This window comes from Centropristis striata, chromosome 12 (genome assembly GCF_030273125.1).
Source record: "Centropristis striata isolate RG_2023a ecotype Rhode Island chromosome 12, C.striata_1.0, whole genome shotgun sequence".
NCBI classification, from domain to species: domain Eukaryota; kingdom Metazoa; phylum Chordata; class Actinopteri; order Perciformes; family Serranidae; genus Centropristis; species Centropristis striata.
In genome coordinates, this window is record NC_081528.1 from 32,098,735 (window position 1) to 32,120,785 (window position 22,051).

General features: G+C 44.7%; 1 protein-coding gene across 1 annotated transcript; it reads left to right on the forward strand.

Moving 5' to 3' along the window:
• The first annotated feature begins 616 nt into the window (after window positions 1–616).
• On the forward strand, window positions 617–21,267 carry LOC131981350 (high-affinity choline transporter 1-like). The gene is made up of 8 exons (XM_059345615.1): window positions 617–1,064; window positions 1,422–1,535; window positions 3,514–3,669; window positions 3,958–4,106; window positions 17,537–17,680; window positions 19,049–19,202; window positions 19,273–19,490; window positions 19,573–21,267. Exons 1-8 carry the CDS (start codon window positions 881–883, stop codon window positions 20,122–20,124), a joined length of 1,671 nt encoding a protein of 556 aa, XP_059201598.1. The 5' UTR covers window positions 617–880; the 3' UTR covers window positions 20,125–21,267.
• Window positions 21,268–22,051: the final 784 nt, after the last annotated feature.

The following is a 22,051-nucleotide window of genomic DNA, read 5'->3' on the forward strand; positions in this document are numbered from 1 at the left end:
CCGCGTTCTGGATCATCTGCAGAGGCTTGGTGGTGCAGCAGGAAGACCCGCCAGTAGCGAGTTGCAGTAGTCTAAACGGGATAACACAAGGGCCTGAACCAGGAGTTGTGTCGATTGCTTGGTCAGATAGGGTCTGATCTTCCTGATGTTGTTCAGGGAGAATCGACACGATCGGGCAATTGAGGATACATGAACCTTGAAGGTCAGTTGGTCATCAATCATGACACCAGCCATCTAGACATTTTCCATGATTTTTTAAATAATGATTTTGGTTATTATCAGTTTTTGCCAAGAATTTTAAATAGTATTGGAAGATATTTGAGATTTTTAAAATAAATTTTCTTCAAGACAGAAATAATAGATATGTAGGAGATTGATGTAGTTGGACTGAAGTTCCTGTCTATTTCCTTCTTGTTGCTGGCAAATTCACGTTGTGGTAGTTTGACTGTTGATGAGCACTGTGCAGCAGTGCAATCCATAATATCGGGGCACCAGAGTGACAAGGCAAACATTTATTGACCTTGCAGTCCTTATCAGTCTCACCAGTCCTGACAATTTATGTCTGGTTAAACACAGATATTTTAGGTCCCTACACAGGGGAATACACCCATTTTGTTCAATTATTTCATGCACATTTTTGCAGTTGCCCTCTTAGAATAAAAAGTGAGGCTGAGGCTACAATCAAAAATAGTTTATACAGTGATAATAAAGCTATTTTGCTCAATACAAACATTTTCTCGCTTTGCTCCACTCAGATTGACTCCTGAGTGGTTTGTTTTTCTATTCAGGCGGTTTTACTGGGTTTTTAAACACCCCACCAAGACCTCTAACTGGAATCTGGTTCATCTTGTTGCACCTTGGAAAAACTTCTCAGAGCACAATGAGCCTGAACGTGCCAGGATTGGTGGTGACGTTGCTCTTCTACCTGCTGGTGCTGGGCACCGGTATCTGGGCCTCCATGAAGTCCAAGCGGCTGCAGAAGAGCAGCCAGGCAGACCGAACAGAGATCACCTTGCTGGGCAACAGAGGGATCAGCCTGGTGGTGGGAGTCTTCACAATGACAGGTGAGAATGAGTAGTTGTTCGACTGAATTTTTTTAAAATTAGAACTATTATTACCACTATTATTTACATACCTAGATCCTGAGAGAGTTTTTGGGGGTAAGATTGTGGGCTGAACTCTAATATGTTACAGTGGCGATACTAGGGTGTGTTGGGCCAAAATGAGGCTCAGGTGACTTCTCCAATAAACATCGTTCATACCATATAATCAACAGCTCAGTTGTTCTACAGGAAATAAAGAAACAATACACCAGCAATGGTCTGTTGCAAACCTTTCTCAGAGTATCCAGTATATCCAGTTATACAGGTGTGTTTGTGCGTGTGTGCGTGTGTGCGTGTGTGCGTGCATGCTTCCTGTAGCTACATTCGTTGGAGGGGGCTTCATCGTTGGTCTGACGGAGGCGGTGTACTCTCCAGACATGGGACTGACCTGGGCTGTCATACCAGTCACAGCAGCTCTGTCTTTCATCATTGGTAAGCCTTTATTTCACACAACATAATAACTGCATCAATTGTTCATTGACATTACATTTTTTCCCTAGTAATGACACATCAACGTTTTTTGTGACATCACATTGTCCCTCATTTTGATGTAACAGTTGGAAAAATACATCAACTCAATTGAATTCAGCTGGCTTTATTGGCATGAAAGTTATGGGGGCAATTTTGTGTGTCAAAGTGTCAAAAATTTTCAAAATATTTCATTCACATATCATACAATCATAATGCACACCACATGAGCTCGACAGTAACAGTTGCCAGGTTGCTGTTGGCAAGCATTTTTAGAAATTGGCAACCAGTTCTTGCCTATAGACCAGTTATTTGTATACAGACATTGACAATGCACGCTCATGCTCGTACCTTTTCTCCTAGTTAAACTGAGGATGTTATGTTTGTTTCAAGCTGTTCGTCCCTACATGTTATCAATGTTTATGTCTGCAACCACATTTAACATATAGGCTACATATACAAGTAGGGGACAGCAACACATGCAACCCAAAAGTAGATGAATTTTTATTATTTGCATTTATTACTTAAATATTGTAGCCTGGGTATACCCAGACTGCCTTGCGCGCTCGAATTTGATTTCGAACCTCCAGCCAGTCTGGAAACGAGGCGATTATCTTAGCCCTGTTTTAGGGATCCAATCACAGAGCGGGGAGGGACGGTGAGACGATGACGCGTACTACTCGGCACTTAGAAGCTTTCCGGATCCAACATGGCTGCTGCAGACGCGAAACTCTCTTTAGCTGTAGATGGTGTTTTAAATAGTTTAGAGCGAAAGTTGAAAGGCGAAAGGTCTCTCAGCAGCTCCGCTGTCCCCCGGCTCGGAGCCAGATCACCGGTAGCGGGGCTATTAGCGCCGCACGGGCGGTTTCTGCGGCTCGTTGCGCCGAGCCGGCGAGACCGCCGGTCACCGCCGGTGATCTGGCTCCGAGCCGTGGGACAGCGGAGCCCCCAGAGACCCGCAGCAGCTTGTTTATTGCCCATAAAATCAGTGGATGTGTGTGGCTGAATGACATGAGGGGGAATAAAGCGTGAAAATAAATAATCTTGCAGAAAGCGAGAACTGAAGAAGCAAAGCAGCAGCAACACTCTCTCACAGACACACACACAACAAACATCCATTTCTGTTGCTCTACTACGTCATCTGGTATAACTGATCTGATTGGCTAAGAGCTACCTACAGACGCTTTGATAGACATTCTAAGCGTCCAATAAACGGCTCCGGAGGATCGTAAACCACACCTCCTCTACGGAGAAAAGCATTGTAGGTGTCCAGACCTAATCTCCAATGAGATTTGGTCTGGTGTTAGCCAGGCTATAAATATTGCTGTTAAAGTCAGAATTGGAAACCTGACACTGCACACGTGTTGGTGTGTCTACTCCTGTGTGCACAGGCACCTATTTTAGAGAAAATGGCAGATTAGTTGTTTTACTGTAGGGTGAAAAGTTTGACTAACATCATCGCAATCATCACAAACAAAGATGCAATTGAATTAAACTCACAAAGAATATTTAGATAAACCTGAAAGAAAAACAAAGAGGACAAGCAATGCAAGTTGAAGCAGGCAATTTGGGATGAAATAGAGAGAAGTTGCTTTGCAGAAAAGTGGGAAAAGTACAAAAATATAATACAAGCAAATCTAAAAATGTTGTATGAAGCCGTTTTGTGGCCCCAGAGTAAAACCGGTTGGGGTCGTTGACTACAAATTTGTGAACTTAAATAAATATTTGAAGTGTGAGTTAGAAAGGAATGAGCTTGCCAGACTCCTCATCTCTGCTTGAGGCTAACAGCTCAAGGTTACTTTACCAGCTACTTAGTTAACACACCAGAATCAATAAATAGTGCCCAGTTTTGACAAGGAGGAAGAATGTATGGAATGGGACAAAAATTCATGGATGGATAGTTACACTAATCTGTCTCCCTTTGTGTAATTCCATTGTTTAGGTGGACTTTTCTTCGCCAAGAAGATGAGAGACAAAAAATATGTGACGATGATGGACCCGTTCCAGATAAAGTATGGAAATGTGATAAGTGGAGTTCTGTCCGTGGCACTGCTGATATCTGACATCATCTGGGTTACAGGAACTCTAATAGGTTTAGGTAAGTCACACTGATGTCAGTTTTCTCCAAGGTCGCTTTCACATATAAAGTCTGTTGGACTTGGTGCGATTCAGTGGTGAAGTTGCAACACTGTTGCATTTTTTGTTTGGTTTGGTTTTCTCCCACACTGTGCTTTGTCAAGCGCACCAAACATTGCAAACCACTGTCAAGCCGTTCATGCGGTCCTTCGTCTACTGGACAGAATATGTGAGGGAATGAGCAATTATGAGAATGAGCAATTATATAGAATATTAAATTTGTATGTTTGTGATTGTGGTACTTCTGTAGGTGCAACAATGAGTATAATCCTGGATTTGCCGTACATTCTTTGCATTTGGATCTCTGCTGCGGTCGCCATCATCTACACACTGCTGGGAGGCCTCTACTCTGTAGCCTACACAGACATCATACAGCTCACCCTCATATTCTTCAGCTTGGTAAGTTCCTAGCTTACATAGAAAACTAGAGAAGTGATCGATCCGAACTCGGCTCAGGAAACAAGCATTTTTTACACGTCTGCATCATTTCGTAATTTTTTTAGTAGCTTGTTTTTAGTTTAGCCACTTGACAGGAATGGCTTTGCTATTAGTGGAGTGGCTAAGTGATATAATCGTTCAGTTTATGATACAAGCGTGAAAATTGGCATGAACACTCTCCATGGGTCACTTAACAAGAAAATTGTCCGAGACATTTTAAATTTTAAGATGGCGGCCATTTTTCAAGATGGTCGACACCTTAGTGAAGCAGTTAAGTGATATAATGGTTTATTTTGGTGATACAAGCATACAAATTGGCATGAGCAGGCTCTGTTGGTCACTTGACAATAAGCCACCCACAGTTACTTGAAATTCCAAGATGGCGGCCGTTTTTCAAGATGGCCGACACCTTAGTTGAGCAGTTAAGTGATACAATGGTTTATTGGGTGATACACGCATAAAAACTGGCATGAGCAGTATCTGTGGGTCACTTGACAATAACCCACCCACAGCCACTTGAAATTTCAAGGCGGCAATTTTTTTTTTCAGGATGACTGCCGCCTGCCATGTGGATCTTTAAATTATGAATTTTCTCAAAGAAATGTATTGGGTTCCTCAAGAGGGGTTGTTTGACTGTGCTTTGTCTGACTCCTTGCCCACGACCTGTCCAGTTTGCCAGAAGTTCCCTCCCACCGGCATAGCTCTCCGGGTTCACCGAGGTACACAAGCTCCATGAGGGCTTTTTTAAATACTTTTTAAAAAACTAACTGCCATTAAACATGCCAAATACATACTAAGGGGTGGGGAAACACAGTTGTGGGGGTGGACGGACGCCTTTGTTTTGTGGACTAATGAAACATTTTCCTAGAAGTGTCATGGGGTGTCAGGTTGCTCTTTGGCAAACTTCAGGCATGCAGTGATGTTTCTTTGGAGATCAGCGACTTCCTCCTTTGGTGTCCTGCCATGGATGCCACACCTAGTGTCACAAATCAGGAAGACCCAAACGCAGTACAGTCCTACTGTGATTTTTATGTTCTTTATTTTACTGCAACAGTGAACAACAGATGACTGCACTAGGCAGCAGGCAGGAACACAGTATTTCTTGACAAGTCTATAGACAGAGCTGCAGTCCAGAAGTCCAAAGCAAAAGCTGGCCGAAGAGTAATCCTCCACGGAGAAGCCGGAGTGGCAACAGAAGCAGACAAAATAACACCAGGAACTCACAGGCAGGGTTCGGAGTCGGGGACGGAAGGCAGTTAGATATCCAGGGCAGAGACGAAGATTCTGGGTCAGGAACAAGCAGGGTCGGAACCGGGAAATCAAGCCGAGGAAAAGCGCTGGAAAGTTCTGCATACTACAAAGACAATCTGGCGCTGTAGTGCTGGGCTGGTGTAGCTAAAATAGTGGCTGGATGCTGATGAGGAGCACCTGAGTGCACAGGTGAACAGAGTTGGCTGATGAGAAGGGCGTGGCCAGCAGGGAGAGTGAGCAGAGGGGAGGAGAGTGGAAAATTACTGGCAGAGCAACAGAGGAATGGATGGTGACAGAACCCCCCCCTTAAGGGACGGCTCCTGACGTCCCAAAAAAAAAATCCAAACAGAGTTGGGTGGGAGGAGGGGGTCTGGAGGAGGGTAAAACCCCTCAGAGAGTTACATGTCCTCCTCAGCTAGGTGGGTGGAGGGAGTCTGACGAGTGTCACCAGGAGGTAGTCTGGTCCTGGACGGTTGATCAGGATGTTGTTGGTGGAAGTCAGTGATGAGGTCTGGGTCAAGAATGTGCCGCGCCGGAACCCACGACCTCTCCTCCGGACCATAGCCCTCCCAGTCCACCAAGTACTGGAGACCTCTCCCACGGCGCCGGGACCGAACCAGGCGTCGGACTGTAAACGCTGGATCTCCATCAATGAGACGGGGAGGGGGAGGACGAGGCACTGCCGGAGCCAACGGACTCTCATGGACTGGCTTGATCCTTGAGACGTGGAAGGTCGGGTGGATCCGCATGGAGCGTGGGAGTTGGAGTCTCACTGCAGCTGGATTAATTATTTGCTGGATCGGGAACGGTCCAACAAATCGGGGAGCCAGCTTCTTTGACTCCACCCGCAGAGGCAGGTCCCGGGTGGAGAGCCAAACCCTTTGACCAACCTTGTAGTCCGGGGCCGTGGACCGCCGTCTGTTGGCTGCCGCAGCGTGACGCCTCCCCGAACGCAGAAGGGAGGACCGTGCCTGGACCCAGGTCCTGCGACAGCGACGGATGAAGGCTTGAACCGAGGGGCAGGAAACCTCCCTTTCCAGGGCCGGAAAGAGAGGGGGCTGGTACCCATATGCACACTGGAATGGGGAAAGGCCGGTAGCAGAGCTGGTTAGTGAATTGTGGGCGTACTCCACCCACAGAAGTTGCTGGGACCAGGACGATGGATTCCGTGAAACCAGGCAGCGCAGCGCCGTTTCCATCTCCTGGTTCATCCGTTCACTCTGTCCATTGGTCTGTGGGTGGAACCCAGAGGAGAGACTGGCTGTGGCCCCCACCAGGCTGCAGAACTCCCTCCAGAAGACCGAGGTAAACTGGGGACCCCGGTCGGACACCACGTCAGCTGGGAGGCCATGCAGGCGGAACACCTGTAGCAGCACCAACTGGGCAGTCTCTTTGGCCGACGGTAACTTAGGCAGGGGCACGAAATGTGCCATCTTACTGAAACGGTCCACTACAGTTAGGATGACTGTGTGGCCTTGGGAAGGAGGAAGACCGGTGACAAAGTCCAATGAGATGTGGGACCAGGGACGATGTGGAACCGGGAGGGGCCGAAGGAGCCCTGCAGGTGCCTGATGTGAGGCCTTGTGCTGATTGCAGGTGAGACAGGCCTTAATAAAGTCAGTAGTATCTCTAGCCAGCGTGGGCCACCAGAACCGCTGGGAGAGGAAGTCTCGAGTGCGCTGGGATCCGGGATGGCAGGTGAGCTTGCTGGAGTGGGCCCACTGCAGGACCTCCGACCTCAGGGCCTCAGGAACGAAGAGGCGGTTGGGAGGGCAGGCACTAGGACCAGCCTGCCCCCCTGTGGCTGCTCTTACCCTCTCTTCCATGTCCCAGGTAAGAGTAGCCACCACACAGGGGGGTGGAAGAATGTTGGCTGGCTCCTTCCCCAAATCCCCTTCCTTCAGGAACAGGCGAGACAGGGCGTCCGGCTTAGTGTTGCGGGACCCCGGTCGATAGGAAAGGGTGAAGCAGAACCGGGTGAAAAACAGGGACCAGCGGGCTTGGCGAGAGTTCAGTCTTTTGGCTGTGCGTATATATTCCAAATTCTTGTGATCAGTCCAGACTATAAACGGTACCTTCGCGCCCTCCAACCAATGTCTCCATTCTTCCAAAGCCAACTTTACCGCCAGCAATTCTCTGTTGCCAATGTCATAGTTTATTTCGGCTGTGGACAGACGCCGAGAGAAGAAGGCACACGGATGTACCTTCTGGTCGGAGGCAGACCGTTGTGAGAGCACCGCCCCCACCCCCACGTCGGAAGCGTCCACCTCCACCACGAACTGGCGGTCGGAATCCGGCAGCTGGAGAATGGGCGCTGTGGTGAACCTGAGTTTGAGGGTCCTGAAGGCGGCCTCGGCCGCTGGGTTCCAGCAGAACGGCACCTTGGAGCTGGTGAGAGCCGTGAGGGGAGCGGCCACAGAGCTGTAGTTTCGGATGAAGCGGCGGTAGAAGTTGGCAAAACCCAGGAAGCGTTGGAGCTGTTTACGGGAGTCAGGAACGGGCCAGGAGGTGACTGCCGAGACCTTCGCCGGGTCCATCTGGAGACTGCCCTTGGCCACAATGTACCCCAGGAACGAGACTGTGGATGCGTGAAACTCACACTTCTCCGCCTTGACAAACAGGGAGTTCTCGAGGAGACGTTGGAGCACAGACTGAACGTGGTTGATGTGCTCTTCTTGAGACTTGGAAAAAATCAAGATGTCGTCTAGGTAGACGAACACAAACCGGTCGAGCATATCCCGAAGGACATCATTGACCAGAGCTTGGAAGATGGCAGGGGCGTTGGTGAGGCCGAAGGGCATTACGAGGTATTCGTAATGCCCCGAAGGGGTGTTGAACGCAGTCTTCCATTCGTCTCCCTCCCTGACGCGGACCAGGTGATAGGCGTTGCGAAGGTCGAGTTTGGTGAAGATGGTGGCCCCCTGGAGCAACTCGAAGGCAGATGAGATGAGTGGCAGCGGGTAGCGGTTCTTGATGGTGATATCATTAAGACCACGGTAATCAATGCAGGGCCTTAAAGTCTTATCCTTCTTCTCCACAAAGAAGAAACCAGCTCCCGCGGGAGAGGAAGATGGACGGATGATGCCTGCTGCCAGGAAGTCGTTGATGTAGACCTCCATCGCTTTCCTCTCGGGAGCAGACAGTGAGTACAGGCGACCCTTGGGTGGAGATGTGCCAGGCTGGAGGTCGATGGAGCAGTCGTAGGGCCGATGAGGAGGTAGAGACAAAGCTTTAGATTTGCTGAACACCAGGCGGAGGCTGTGTTACTCTGGAGGCACCCTGGAGATGTCAGGTGGTGGACTGGAAGGGGATGACTGGGGTGGAGACGAGGCTTGTTTCAGGCAGGTGCGGTGACAAGTGGTTCCCCACTCACGGATGACCCCCCATTCCCAGTCAATGTTGGGGTTGTGCTGACGTAGCCAGGGATATCCCAGAATGAGAGGCTGACCGGGGGAATTCAGGATGTGAAACTGGGCCAACTCATAATGGTTCCCTGACAGCAGCATGGGTACCTGGGTGGTCTGGTGTGTGACAGTTCCCAGGACGTGTCCATCGAGAGCTTGCGCTGAAACTGGGTCACACAATGGAACCCGCTCGAGCCCCAACTGCTGTACCAGCCCCTCGTCCATGATGCAGGCGTCTGCCCCAGAGTCTATTAAAATGGCCAGGGTGCGAGGACCATCGGAAAGGAGCAGGCGGGCCTGAAGTCGTGGCCTTAGAGGAGACTGCGTTGTCATAGGGCTCACCCGTACCTCCTCGTTTACGGGTGAGCCTGGTCTTTTGCTGGGCAGGTCAGTCTGTAATGTCCAGCCTTGCCACAGTACATACAGAGGTTTCTCTGCCTGCGTCGTTCGCGTTCCTCTGGCGTGAGGGAAGCACGGCCCAGCTGCATTGGCTCAGACTCCACTGGTGGCCCCTCAGTGGAGTGACTGACCCTCCCTGTGGTCTGGAAAATCGACTGGCGTGGAGGGGGCCCCTGGCGTCTCTCCCGACGACGTGCCTGGAAACGCAGATCAATCTGGATAGCCAACTCGATGACCCCGTCCAACGACAGCGGAACTGTGTGGGAGACCAGTCCATCCTTAACATAGTCCGCCAGTCCATGGAGAAAAGCATCTACCAGAGCCTCGGTGTTCCACCTGCTTTGGCGGGCCTTGGTGCGGAAATCAATGGAATAATCCGCCACCGTGCGATCTCCCTGCCGCATGCCCATGAGTCCCCGTGCAGATTCAGACCTGGCGGCCGCCAGGCTGAAAACCTTGCGCAGCTCCTCAGCAAACAACTGAAAAGAGGAGCAGGCTGGAGACTGACTCTCCCACTCCGCGGTTCCCCACAGGCGAGCTCTACCGGTGAGGTGGTTGATGGTGAATGCAACTTTTGCCTGTTCAGAGGCAAAAGTGCGAGGCTGGAGGGAGAACAGCAAGGAACAGTTTGTCAGGAAGGGGCTGCAGGTTTCAGGGTCGCCGCCGTAGCGCTCAGGGGTCCCCACCCGGGGCTCAGGAGAAACATCAGGGAGTGGTAGAGTAGACCGTGCTGGTGGTGGAGCTGCTGCTGGTGCCTGAGCAGGAGGATTTGTAAGCAGCGCAGTTAGCTGCTGCATCTGTGCGGTTAATGCCGTTAGCGCCTGTGCATTAACCTCTGCAGCCTGTCTGGCTTCCATTGTGGCAGCAGCCATCATGGCCTCGTGCTGCTGGAGGACGCCCTCAATCCTCTCGAGACGGCTCAAAGGGGTAGGATTGTGTGCTGGGTCCATTCTTGGCCAGATTGTACTGTCACAAATCAGGAAGACCCAAACGCAGTACAGTCCTACTGTGATTTTTATGTTCTTTATTTTACTGCAACAGTGAACAACAGATGACTGCACTAGGCAGCAGGCAGGAACACAGTATTTCTTGACAAGTCTATAGACAGAGCTGCAGTCCAGAAGTCCAAAGCAAAAGCTGGCCGAAGAGTAATCCTCCACGGAGAAGCCGGAGTGGCAACAGAAGCAGACAAAATAACACCAGGAACTCACAGGCAGGGTTCGGAGTCGGGGACGGAAGGCAGTTAGATATCCAGGGCAGAGACGAAGATTCTGGGTCAGGAACAAGCAGGGTCGGAACCGGGAAATCAAGCCGAGGAAAAGCGCTGGAAAGTTCTGCATACTACAAAGACAATCTGGCGCTGTAGTGCTGGGCTGGTGTAGCTAAAATAGTGGCTGGATGCTGATGAGGAGCACCTGAGTGCACAGGTGAACAGAGTTGGCTGATGAGAAGGGCGTGGCCAGCAGGGAGAGTGAGCAGAGGGGAGGAGAGTGGAAAATTACTGGCAGAGCAACAGAGGAATGGATGGTGACACCTAGGGGTGGTAGACTCCTTTTTAAACCATACATAGTGCTGCATGTTCTTCATGAAAAATGCTTTTTGGCAAACTTCAGGCATGCAGTGGTGTTTCTTTGGCAATCAGCGACTTTCTCCTTGGTGTCCTGCAATGGATGCCACACCTAGGTGTGGTAGACTCCCTTTTAAACAGTGGTGGGCCGTCAGGGCCAGCAAGGCCTTCTCTGCTGGCCTAACATAACCAGAAATCATGATCATAATTATGATAAAGGTTAATTTAATTTTTTATTTTCTTTCCCTAAATATCTAAAAGTATTCATATTCTCTTCATGTCATATTATGCTCCTTCCAGTGCTGTTGTTTTTAGGTTAGAGTTTTTATCGAATCAGAATTCAGCTATCTTATGTTGCCAGGCTGTATGAAATCTGCCCGGGCCTTCAGAATCAACAATGCGGGCGTCTGTGCACTGTAAGTGAACGGGCAAATACAGTTGATAGATAGTTGCGATAGCCAATCAGATCACGAGTTGTGTCAGTAAGGCCCTCTAGCTGGCCTCACGTTGAACGTGACATTTACACGTCCTGTGATTGGATATGGATACTTACTAGTTTGAGCCACGGCAGTGCTATGCAGATCAACAGAGTCACACCCGGGACTGTTAACTGTATGTAAATAATCTGGCGCATTGGCGCAGCTGTGTGGTTGTACTCAAAGCAACAGGTCACAGAAAGTCGTGATACGTCACGTTTTGACATGAAAAAGTTTTTTCACGAAGAGACTTGTTTATTGTGTCGCTGTCGCCAAAGTATGGCCGTCTTGTTAGTGTCTTTCGGATATTAAACTGCGATTTTGCAATGTATTGTACAATCTTGTTAAAGTTTGCATATTCTTTGTGGACTCATTTAATAAAACTTTTTGGAAAGATAATTTTAAAGACCCTTTTATTTTTAAGTTTTGACAGTAGCATACCAGATATGTTTTAATTGCTGATGCGCCGGATAATAGCCCATTTTGTAGGCTACACAACTGAGGTGATGCAATGCTTAGTAGTGCTTAAGTGTGTTTTTAACTACTCTCCAGTCCTGGTGTTATAAATGCTGGCATAATGAAAGGTATTTATTGACTAAGTTGGACATCACTGAAGGCCTAAGTGTGAAATGCACCGCCCGCCACTGTTTTTAAACCATACATAGTGCTGCATGAAAAATTCATGAAAATTTCATGAAAAATGCTCTTTGGCAAACTTCAGACATGCAGTTATGTTTCTTCCTCCTGTTGAGTACACCAGTTGTACTTCCCCCGAGTTGTTGATGGAGCAGAGAGAGCAGACGAGGAGACGGTGGAAGAGTCAAATGAAAACACTTTATTGTTTTCTTTTATTGTTTTTCAAAACAGGTTCTGCTCACCTTTGTATGTAGCCGGCTATGTGTCTAGTCACTGCCTCCGTGAGGGAGTCCTTTTAAGATCGAATTTCGCCTCGCCACTCCTTTACTCCATCCCGGACGAGCCCCCAAATTGTTGAGTACACCAGTTGTACTTCCCCGAGTTGTTGATGGAGCAGAGAGAGCAGACGAGGAGACGGTGGAAGAGTCAAATGAAAACACTTTATTGTTTTCTTTAAGCACAGTTCATGAAGTGCGGAGCTCAGTTCAATACATACATCAACCGGTACATAAGAAAAGGCTGCTCGTTGTCTAGCGTGGTCTTGTTAATATAGCATGCTTCGCTGTGTCTCCTCCTACTCAGTTAGGGTGTTGTTTTTTGTCTATTTTCCTATGTGTCTGCATGTTTATCTCAAAGTAAGGTTTTGATCAACTACTTCTTAGTCTTGTAATTTTCCACTGTCATGTCTTATCACTTACAGTATCACTTACAGTATGCTTCAAAAGTTGAGTTCCTGTTTGTCTGGTGTGCCCAGAAGGTCATCTCGAGTTGGGTTCCTGCTTATCTGGTGCGGCCAAAAGGCCATCTCGAGTTCATCTTCTAACTTCCTATAAGACTTATAGATATGAATCTATGTGTGTGTGTGTCTGTGTCTGCAACATGTGAGATGTGTTATGTGCTTATTACAAAATCATTTCTTAATACTTCTTCTATTCACTCAAGCTTATATTACCTTTAATGCTACAAAATCATTTCTTAATACTTCTTCTATTCACTCAAGCTTATATTACCTTTAATGCTATTTTGTTAATGCTGCCCTTTTAATGCCCTTATCAAATATAAAAATGGCAAGCAAACCTTCTTGGTAACTAGACTTTTATCTTACAGGGTGCTCTGGGCGGGGTTACCCCCAGAGGAGCTTTCAACCTTATGTCTTGTCTATATTACCCAACTCTTCGAGCAAACAGCAAACAGTGTTTCTAATGATAGTATGATTATATGATAGTGCAATGATTATATTCTGGTATGACCTGTGAAAGCAAGTTTAAGTAAGGCACAAGCAAATATGATTATGATTAAGACAACTTCAAAAATAAAACAGTTCAATTGGGCTGACGTCATCTGGATGTGGTGGTAGTTTGGCACACTACTTTGTTGGAGGAAAGCGCTATTTCACCTTTCCCCTTGGATGGCGAGATGATGGCTTGGAATGCCACTTGATGGAGAGAAACGCTATTTCACTTTCTCCCTGGGATGACGAGATGGGATGTGTTGGAGCACAGGTGTACTACCCTGCTCTAGGAGTGCCACCAGGGGATTATTCTGCCCCTTGTTAAGCACACAGAACTCGTTAAAGCACTTAAACAATTTAAAATACACTTGTAGGTAATCTTTGTCACTTTAAACACCCTGTGTTTTCACAATAAGAGACTCTCTGTTTATGAGGAAGTCCCTCAAAGGAACCTCGTTCCTGTAATAAACACCCTTTGTGTTTACAGTAAGAGACTCTCTGTTTATGAGGGAATACCTCAAAGGAACCTCGTTCCTACGCCGCGGCGTATTCTAATTTAGGGGTCTCGGACCCCAGGGCCTCAAACCCAAACAGAATTTGGGGTGTCCTCACCTCCCCGGGCCTCTAACCCAGCAGCCTCCTATAGGCTCCGGTCCCTCGTCAGGAAACCGGTGGGGTCCGCCACGACCAAGGACAGTCTCTTTTTTTTTTTTTTTTATCTCTTATTGTACCTTAATGACAAACCTATTACCTTTTTATGTTTTAGTGTCTTTTTATCTTTATGAATTGACTTCTTCCCCGCCTTTTACAGATTCCCTCACTTCCTCAGGACTGGACACACTTTTTAGAATTTTTGTCAAATATGCAGAGTTCGAAAAAAACAGGTTCTGCTCACCTTTGTATGTAGCCGGCTATGTGTCTAGTCACTGCCTCCGTGAGGGAGTCCTTTTAAGATCGAATTTCGCCTCGCCACTCCTTTACTCCATCCCGGACGAGCCCCCAAATTGTTGAGTACACCAGTTGTACTTCCCCGAGTTGTTGATGGAGCAGAGAGAGCAGACGAGGAGAGGGTGGAAGAGTCAAATGAAAACACTTTATTGTTTTCTTTAAGCGCAGTTCATGAAGTGCGGAGCTCAGTTCAATACATACATCAACCGGTACATAAGAAAAGGCTGCTCGTTGTCTAGCGTGGTCTTGTTAATATAGCATGCTTCGCTGTGTCTCCTCCTACTCAGTTAGGGTGTTGTTTTTTGTCTATTTTCCTATGTGTCTGCATGTTTATCTCAAAGTAAGGTTTTGATCAACTACTTCTTAGTCTTGTAATTTTCCACTGTCATGTCTTATCACTTACAGTATCACTTACAGTATGCTTTTCAAGAGTTGAGTTCCTGTTTGTCTGGTGTGCTCAAAAGGTCATCTCGAGTTGGGTTCCTGCTTATCTGGTGTGGCCAAAAGGCCATCTCGAGTTCATCTTCTAACTTCCTATAAGACTTATAGATATGAATCTATGTGTGTGTATGTCTGTGTCTGCAACATGTGAGATGTGTTATGTGCTTATTACAAAATCATTTCTTAATACTTCTTCTATTCACTCAAGCTTATATTACCTTTAATGCTACAAAATCATTTCTTAATACTTCTTCTATTCACTCAAGCTTATATTACCTTTAATGCTATTTTGTTAATGCTGCCCTTTTAATGGTTAATGCTGCTCTTTTAATGCTTCTGATTATTTTTCTTATAGTAGCTTATTTACAATCCCACACTCCGTAGTGTCGTGCCAAGGACACTACACCTTTTCAATTTTACTTGTGTGGCAGACGCATGACTAGAAATGTTAATCAGTTCCAATGACTCCTTCAAGTCTTTACTTGTTACACTGGAATTCTTTTTTACCTCACTGAGCTTTCTGCGTTGTGCCTTTGGAGTGAACTTGGGTGGCGCCCACTTCTAGGAAGAGTAGCCACAGTACTAAATCGTCTCTATTTGTGGACCATTTGTCCAACTGTGGACTGGTGAATACCTAAAGTCTTGAGGTTACTTTGTAACCCGTTACAGTCTGATGCAATAAACAATTCTTGATCGCAGGTCTTCGGAGAGATCTCTTTTTTGCGAGGCATGGTTCACATGGGCAGATGCTTCTTGTGAATAGCAAACTCAAATGTTTGAGTGTTTTTTATATGTCAAAGTATCTCTACACCTCACTCAAATCTCATTTTATTATTAGGACTTCAAGTTTGCTAACTCTTGACTCCAATCAGCTCTTAATGGAGTCATTAGCAAAAGGGTTCACTTTTTCTACTAGCATTAAGAGTGTCTCATATATATATATTCAATAAAACATGGAATATTATAATTGTTTGCATGGTATGAGGATAAGTACGTTGTGTCCATAATCAGGACTTAAATGCAAATCAGATCACATTTTATGACAAATTAATGCCGAATTAACTTTTCTTGCAACTGTATATTTGGAACAAAACTAGTTATTGGGCCATCACAAATTCAGACCCTGGTTGCCATGGGGCTGATGGTTTCTAAGCACTACTAAGAACAGAGGTGCTTGCTATCCAATCATTGAAATTACTAAATCTCCAAAATTACTAAGGTTTTTGAAGACAAATCACAGCATGGATTTTTCTATGTTGTTACAAAAGTCTGGGTATATTGATGTAATATTCTGGAGGGGTTTTGATCATTTTTACACATTCTTGATATTAGAGAAATGCCTAATTCAGCAACAAATGTATGTAACAAATGGTATCAACTTGTGGAACATAGTTGAGCATGGACCCCATCTTCAACTTCAGAAAGAAAAAATGTAATGTTCTTAACCTGGATAAACCTTAATAGGTTTATTAGATTCACAGTGCTAGGCTGCATCTCAAATTAATCTTCAGGTTTACAGTTTTCAGATGATGTACACCACTTTAATGTGGCATTTACTGTTCCTCCAATTGTCTATACAATGGGGCGGGAACTTAAAGCGGTTTTAACTGTAGCACTTGCAAGTACAGTTGCGTGTTAACATAGGCCAGGTTACATTGCTACACTTTGATGTGTGGGATACAACTAAGTTCATGCCTTAACCCTACACTTAGTCCGATCTTTCATCCAATGCCATTTTTACCCTGTATGATCTGTACGCCACCCGATTAACTAAAACTACTCAGAGAGTTGTCGTCTGTTCTTTGACTAACTTTACAATTGGCAGACATTGAACCCCACTCTGAGTTTAACAGCAGTGATATATCACCAGTGTGCCCTGGTAATGCAGATACTCACTCTTGTCTAATCTGTCTGTGATCAACAAATCAACACAACTGTATTTTGATGTGTTAAAACTTGTTCTTTAGAATAATCTAAAACCCAATACATTTCTATGAGAAAATTGATCTTTTGAGGATCAAGGGGGCGGCAATCTTGAAAATAGAAATTTCAAGTGGCTGGGAGTGTTTTTTTTGTCAACCCAAGTAACTGTGGGTGGCTTATTGTCAAGTGACCCATGGAGACTGTTCATGCCAATTTTTATGCTTGTATCACCAAATAAACCATTATATCACTTAACTGCTCCACTAAGGTGTCGGACATCTTGAAAAATGGCCGCCATCTTGGAATTTCAAGTAACTGTGGGTGGGTTATTGTCAAGTGACCAACAGAGAGTGCTTATGCCAATTTGTATGCCAGTATCACCAAATAAACCATTATATCACTTAACTGCTCCACTTAGGTGTCGGCCATCTTGAAAAATGGCCGCCTTCTTGGAATTTCAAGTAACTGTGGGTGGGTTAATGTCAAGTGACCAACAGAGACTGCTCATGCCAATTTGTATGCTAGTATCACCAAATAAACCATTATATCACTTAACTGCTCCACTTAGGTGTCGGCCATCTTGAAAAATGGCCGCCATCTTAAAATTTCAAATGTCTCGGACAATTTTCTTGTTAAGTGACCCATGGAGTGTGTTCATGCCAATTTTCACGCTTGTATCATAAACTGAACGATTCTGCCAAAAATGAGCACTTAGCCGCTCCACTATATGTGAAGCAGTCGGTTAAGAGAGGAATAGCAGTCAATGATGATATAAAGGGACCAATAAAAATTTAGGAATCAACCACGAGAGGTCCTTGAGCATTCAGTCGTAAATGTGCAACACAAATTTAAGAGTGATTGTTCCAGACAGGCAGTCGTATGGATACACACATGCAGTCACATGTAGTCAAATGCATGACTATGCCTAGAGGGAATAATCATTTATTTCAAAATATAACTGAAATAATGTGTGTTGAAGCTTTTTGAGGCCTGCTCTGTGAAAAAAAACTTGTCCTACAAAGTCTTTCAAATCTGCTCATCACACCCACAGTACATATCATGCTAATGAATGGTCTTAAAATGTCAAACGTCTGTGTTCATTGTCTTTTCTGCAGTGGTTATGTGTCCCCTTCATCCTAATGAACCCCCATTCAGCTGACATCACCAAGACCGCTTTCAACTTCACCTACCAGGCCCCCTGGATTGGTTCAGTGAATAAAGAAAGAGCGTGGAGGTGGATTGATAATTTCTTAGTGTTGGTAAGGACTACTTTTTGACATGTCAAAGTAGGAAATGCATAAGTATAAAACACAAGAATGAATGAAGGCTGAATTCCATGTCGCTGCTTCAGTTTCTCCTGGTCGTTGTTATGTCATTAGTAACACCTGTGCATTCCTTACTATATACGGTCACATAACGTTTCCGGTCAACAAAATTTACTCACATTCTGTCCCGTAAAAGGATGTGATGTCATATTTGTGGTAAAGGTATTAATCAGAGTGATAACTATAAACACTTGTTGGTCTGCATGGCATCCACCTACTTGAGGAATGGAATCTGTAGTATTTCCACACATCCGATTATCTTATTTGTGTGTGGGTGGGGGATTGTACTTTGATGAGCTAGACATCTTTTTCAGTACTGTCCTACTGCCCCAAAATATGACTCTACATGTTGTTTATGCAGCAGCTTATTATGACCAGTATTTACGTTTTGTAGTAAGAAGCAACCTCAGGTGTCTGTAGTAAGTATGAGGGACGCAAATGTGGAAGAGACATAATGGAGAGCAAAAAAAGCAAAGAGGCAAGCGAGGATACGGAGCATAAAGAACGAGGTCTACTTATAGAATGGGAAAACACAGGATTTCCACCCATTAGACAGGTGTTTGTGCCCTGTGTAAATCAAAGTAAACAGTGTTATGTGAGAGTAGGAGCAAACAACATATGGTATAGTTTGAAGGACTTATGCAGTGGCGATTATAGACCAATTTTACTGTGGGGGCCAAGGAGGGGCCAGTGTTTAATCAGTGGGGCACATCAAAAATTGCAAAGATGATATTTAAGCATTCAAAACCTTTATTTTAGCTTATTTAAAAGTCTCATTTACGTACATTTGAAAGATACAAAAATACACTGATTGAAACAATGAGACTTAACACCAACACTTTCTTGTACGATAATTACTTTTGTTATTTTTGTGCACAATTACTTTTTTTATTTTGAAAGTGCACTATAGTGACAATGATCTTTTTTTTTTATATCCACAAGCTTTTATTGCACAATTAAACTATTATAGAGTGTACACATTCTGGTTCCTTTTGTGTACAATGAGATATTGTTTGAACAAAAAATAGGTAAGAATTGTTCCGTGGTTCATCGTTATAAATTGATAATTTTATTATTAATTCCACACGGGCCAAGGGCTTCTACACAGGGGCAGTGGCCCCTGTGTAGAACCACCACTGTACTTATGGTAAGGTATAAAAAAATTCAGAAAATGGAAATTGACCTCTTTTATTGCTCTCCAGGATAAAATCATATCGTCCCATCCCTAATGTGAACTTTTGTGGACTATTGTGATCTTTGACGTACAGAGTCTAAAAACAATTTTGTTTTGTTCTTTCTAAGTCTTTGGGTAACCTTGGATATCAGGACTTCCATCAGAGGACCCTGTCAGCCGCCTCGTCCGCCACAGCCAGGATCACCTGCTTTATTGCAGCTCCCCTCATTTTCATACTCGGAATACCATCCTTGTTGATCGGAGCAGTTGCAGCATCAACAGGTACAGCAACAGAATTAAAAAGACAATTGTAGATAGACTTTGCTAATTTATGTCACATTTTTGGAGTCAGACTGGAACACGACCGCGTACGGCTCCCCATCCCCGTACCAGCGTGGAGAGTCTAGTCAGGTTCTGCCCATTGCTCTGCAGCACCTCACCCCACCCTACATCTCAATCATCGGTATCGGAGCTATAGCTGCTGCCGTAATGTCATCAACGGACTCGGCTCTATTATCAGCAGCCTCTATCTTCACATCCAACATATACAAGACCATCCTGAGGACCACGGTAAGAGAAGACCCCAGGGGAAGAACAAGCTTTTTGTTATTTTCTTTGTTTTTCAGCTCACGGGGGTTTTTCTCTCCTGCAGGCGTCAGATCGGGAGCTGCAGTGGGTGATCCGTGCCACTGTGGTACTGGTGGGCCTCGCTGGCACGGCGCTCACCTTCCTACACAGCAGCATTATGGCTTTCTGGATCCTGGGCTCAAGTATAACTTACATCATGATTTTCCCTCAACTCGTCTGTGTCCTCTTCTTCAACCTCTCCAATGGCTACGGCTCTGTCATTGGCTTGCTCCTTGCAGTGTCACTGAGCGTGCTGAGCGGCGAGTCATCATTGGGGTTGCCTGTCGTTCTCCACTTCCCAGGTTGCACTCTTGTGGACGGGGTATATGTCCAGCGCTCTCCTGTTCAGACTATATGCATGTTGTCCAACATGTTTGCCACTTTGTTGTTCTCCTACCTGATCTCCCTGCTATTCAATAAAGGACTGATTCCTGAGAGGTGGGACATATTGAAAGTGAAAAGCGACAAACGACCACAGAACCTAATGGTAATGAGCAATAGCAACACCAGAACAGAGGAGGAGGAGAGACCTGATGTTCAAAGTGAGACTGAATCAATGTTGAACACAAATAAGTAACATTTAAAGATAATTGTTTAATGGGGTGTTTACATGGTTCGAAGGCTGCTATATTATCATGTCTTTTTATATTAAATACATTAATGTTTATAAAAATGAGCCTTCCTGCCAGAGGATGGTACAAGAATTCATCTCTTGCAGCAATTGAATGTGTTAGAGAATTTGTAATAAATGCTTTGGCAGTGGTGTAAAAGTATATGAACTAAGGTACTTAAGTGCAGTTTTGAGATATTTGTACTTTACTTCAGTACATTTAAGTTCCTAGCTACTTTGCAGATCAGATTAACAAAACAAAATATCATCAACAAAATTATTATTATCTATTATTATAGGTTAAAGTAAGACTTAAATGATCCCAATGAGAAATTCAGAAGCTACCCACCAGAATATAAAGTAATTAAAATTAGCCCTACCTTTAGCAGCTTCTACAATAAAAAGATGAATGCATCAATATTGATGCTTTAATCATAGTCATAGAACCAACAATAGAACATACATTATTCTGAAATGGGTATTTCTGCATGACAAGCACTTTCACATTTGGGACTTTTGGGCTTATGTTGGTGCCAATACATGTGTATAGTAAACTTTTCAATGCATTCCTTTCACTTGTACTGGTATTTCTACAGTGCGGTAATGCTACTCTTGTTTAAGTAAATTATATGAATACTTTTTTCGCCACTGTGCTTTGGTGTCTTTTCTATTTTAGTGGGGTTTTGTTACTTTTTTGTACTTGTATGTGATACTGATATATTTTTTTAAACTATCAATGATGCAATAAACATCCTGATAAAATGAAAACATTAAAATATCAAACTGTCTTGACATGTTAAGTCACATATGGAATGTATTGAATTGCTGAATAAATAATGTTGTGACATTCATGACTTGGGCCTGTATTTAGCTGGAGGTAAGAACAGGTATACTATATGGTAATTATATTCCTCCATGGTTGTGCATGTTTTGACTGGTTATAAGTGCTCTAATAAAAAGTTGTTTTTCACTCAGCAGCACCAGTCATCCCACTTCAAGCACATAAAGTTGAATTAGGTATTATGTCTATGTCTGATTTGATGGTATGTGTATACTGTGAGTGTATATGGTGGTGCATATGGTGGTCAAAGTTCAAAGCTGATATCTAGCTAATTTCCACGGTTTTCTTGATAATGATTTTGGTTATTATCAAGAAAACTGTGGAAATGAGCTAGATATCAGCTCTTAAATTAAACTCTTATGAGCTATTTTTGTTGTTATCATTATATATGTCCAAACAAATGCACCTTTAGTTGTACCAGGAAGAAGAAGAAAACAAGGGCGGTCTAATATTTTTTCCATGACTGTATGTCTCATTTGATGGTATGTGTATACTGTGAGTGTATACATATGGTGATGCATTTTGTTAGAAAAATTGCATGAGTAAACCTTCAAAATTGAATTATCTGACACCAACAGGAAAATACCTCACCAATTATTTCTGCGCAGTCATTGATGGGGAAATGATGAGCTGGAGTCGTCCGAGTTCTCAGTTTAACATAGTTTTATTACAATACGTCAAGAAATGTGAATTACAGAGCTCTGGGATTCACTTTAGGAATCAGTTTAACTGTCCCTGATACACACAGACAGGTTTCAGGTCATGAAGTCTGAAAACCTCGTCTCTACTCCTGCAAAAAAAACCCAGTTTTACACTAACATCGTTTAATTATATCAATGAAGGTAGATTTCTTCCAGGAAGTCCAGCCTTCCCCCTCCGCTGATTCGCCAGTCTTCTTTCACACCATCACACATCAGGCCACCTGGGCAAAACAATCACTGCTTCCCAGGACAGGACGAGGCCTTGTGGCCTGCTAACAAACTTGTTATGACGAACATACTGCCTTATTATGTTCTACAGAAATATAACAACTATTCTTCAGAGTTCTACATG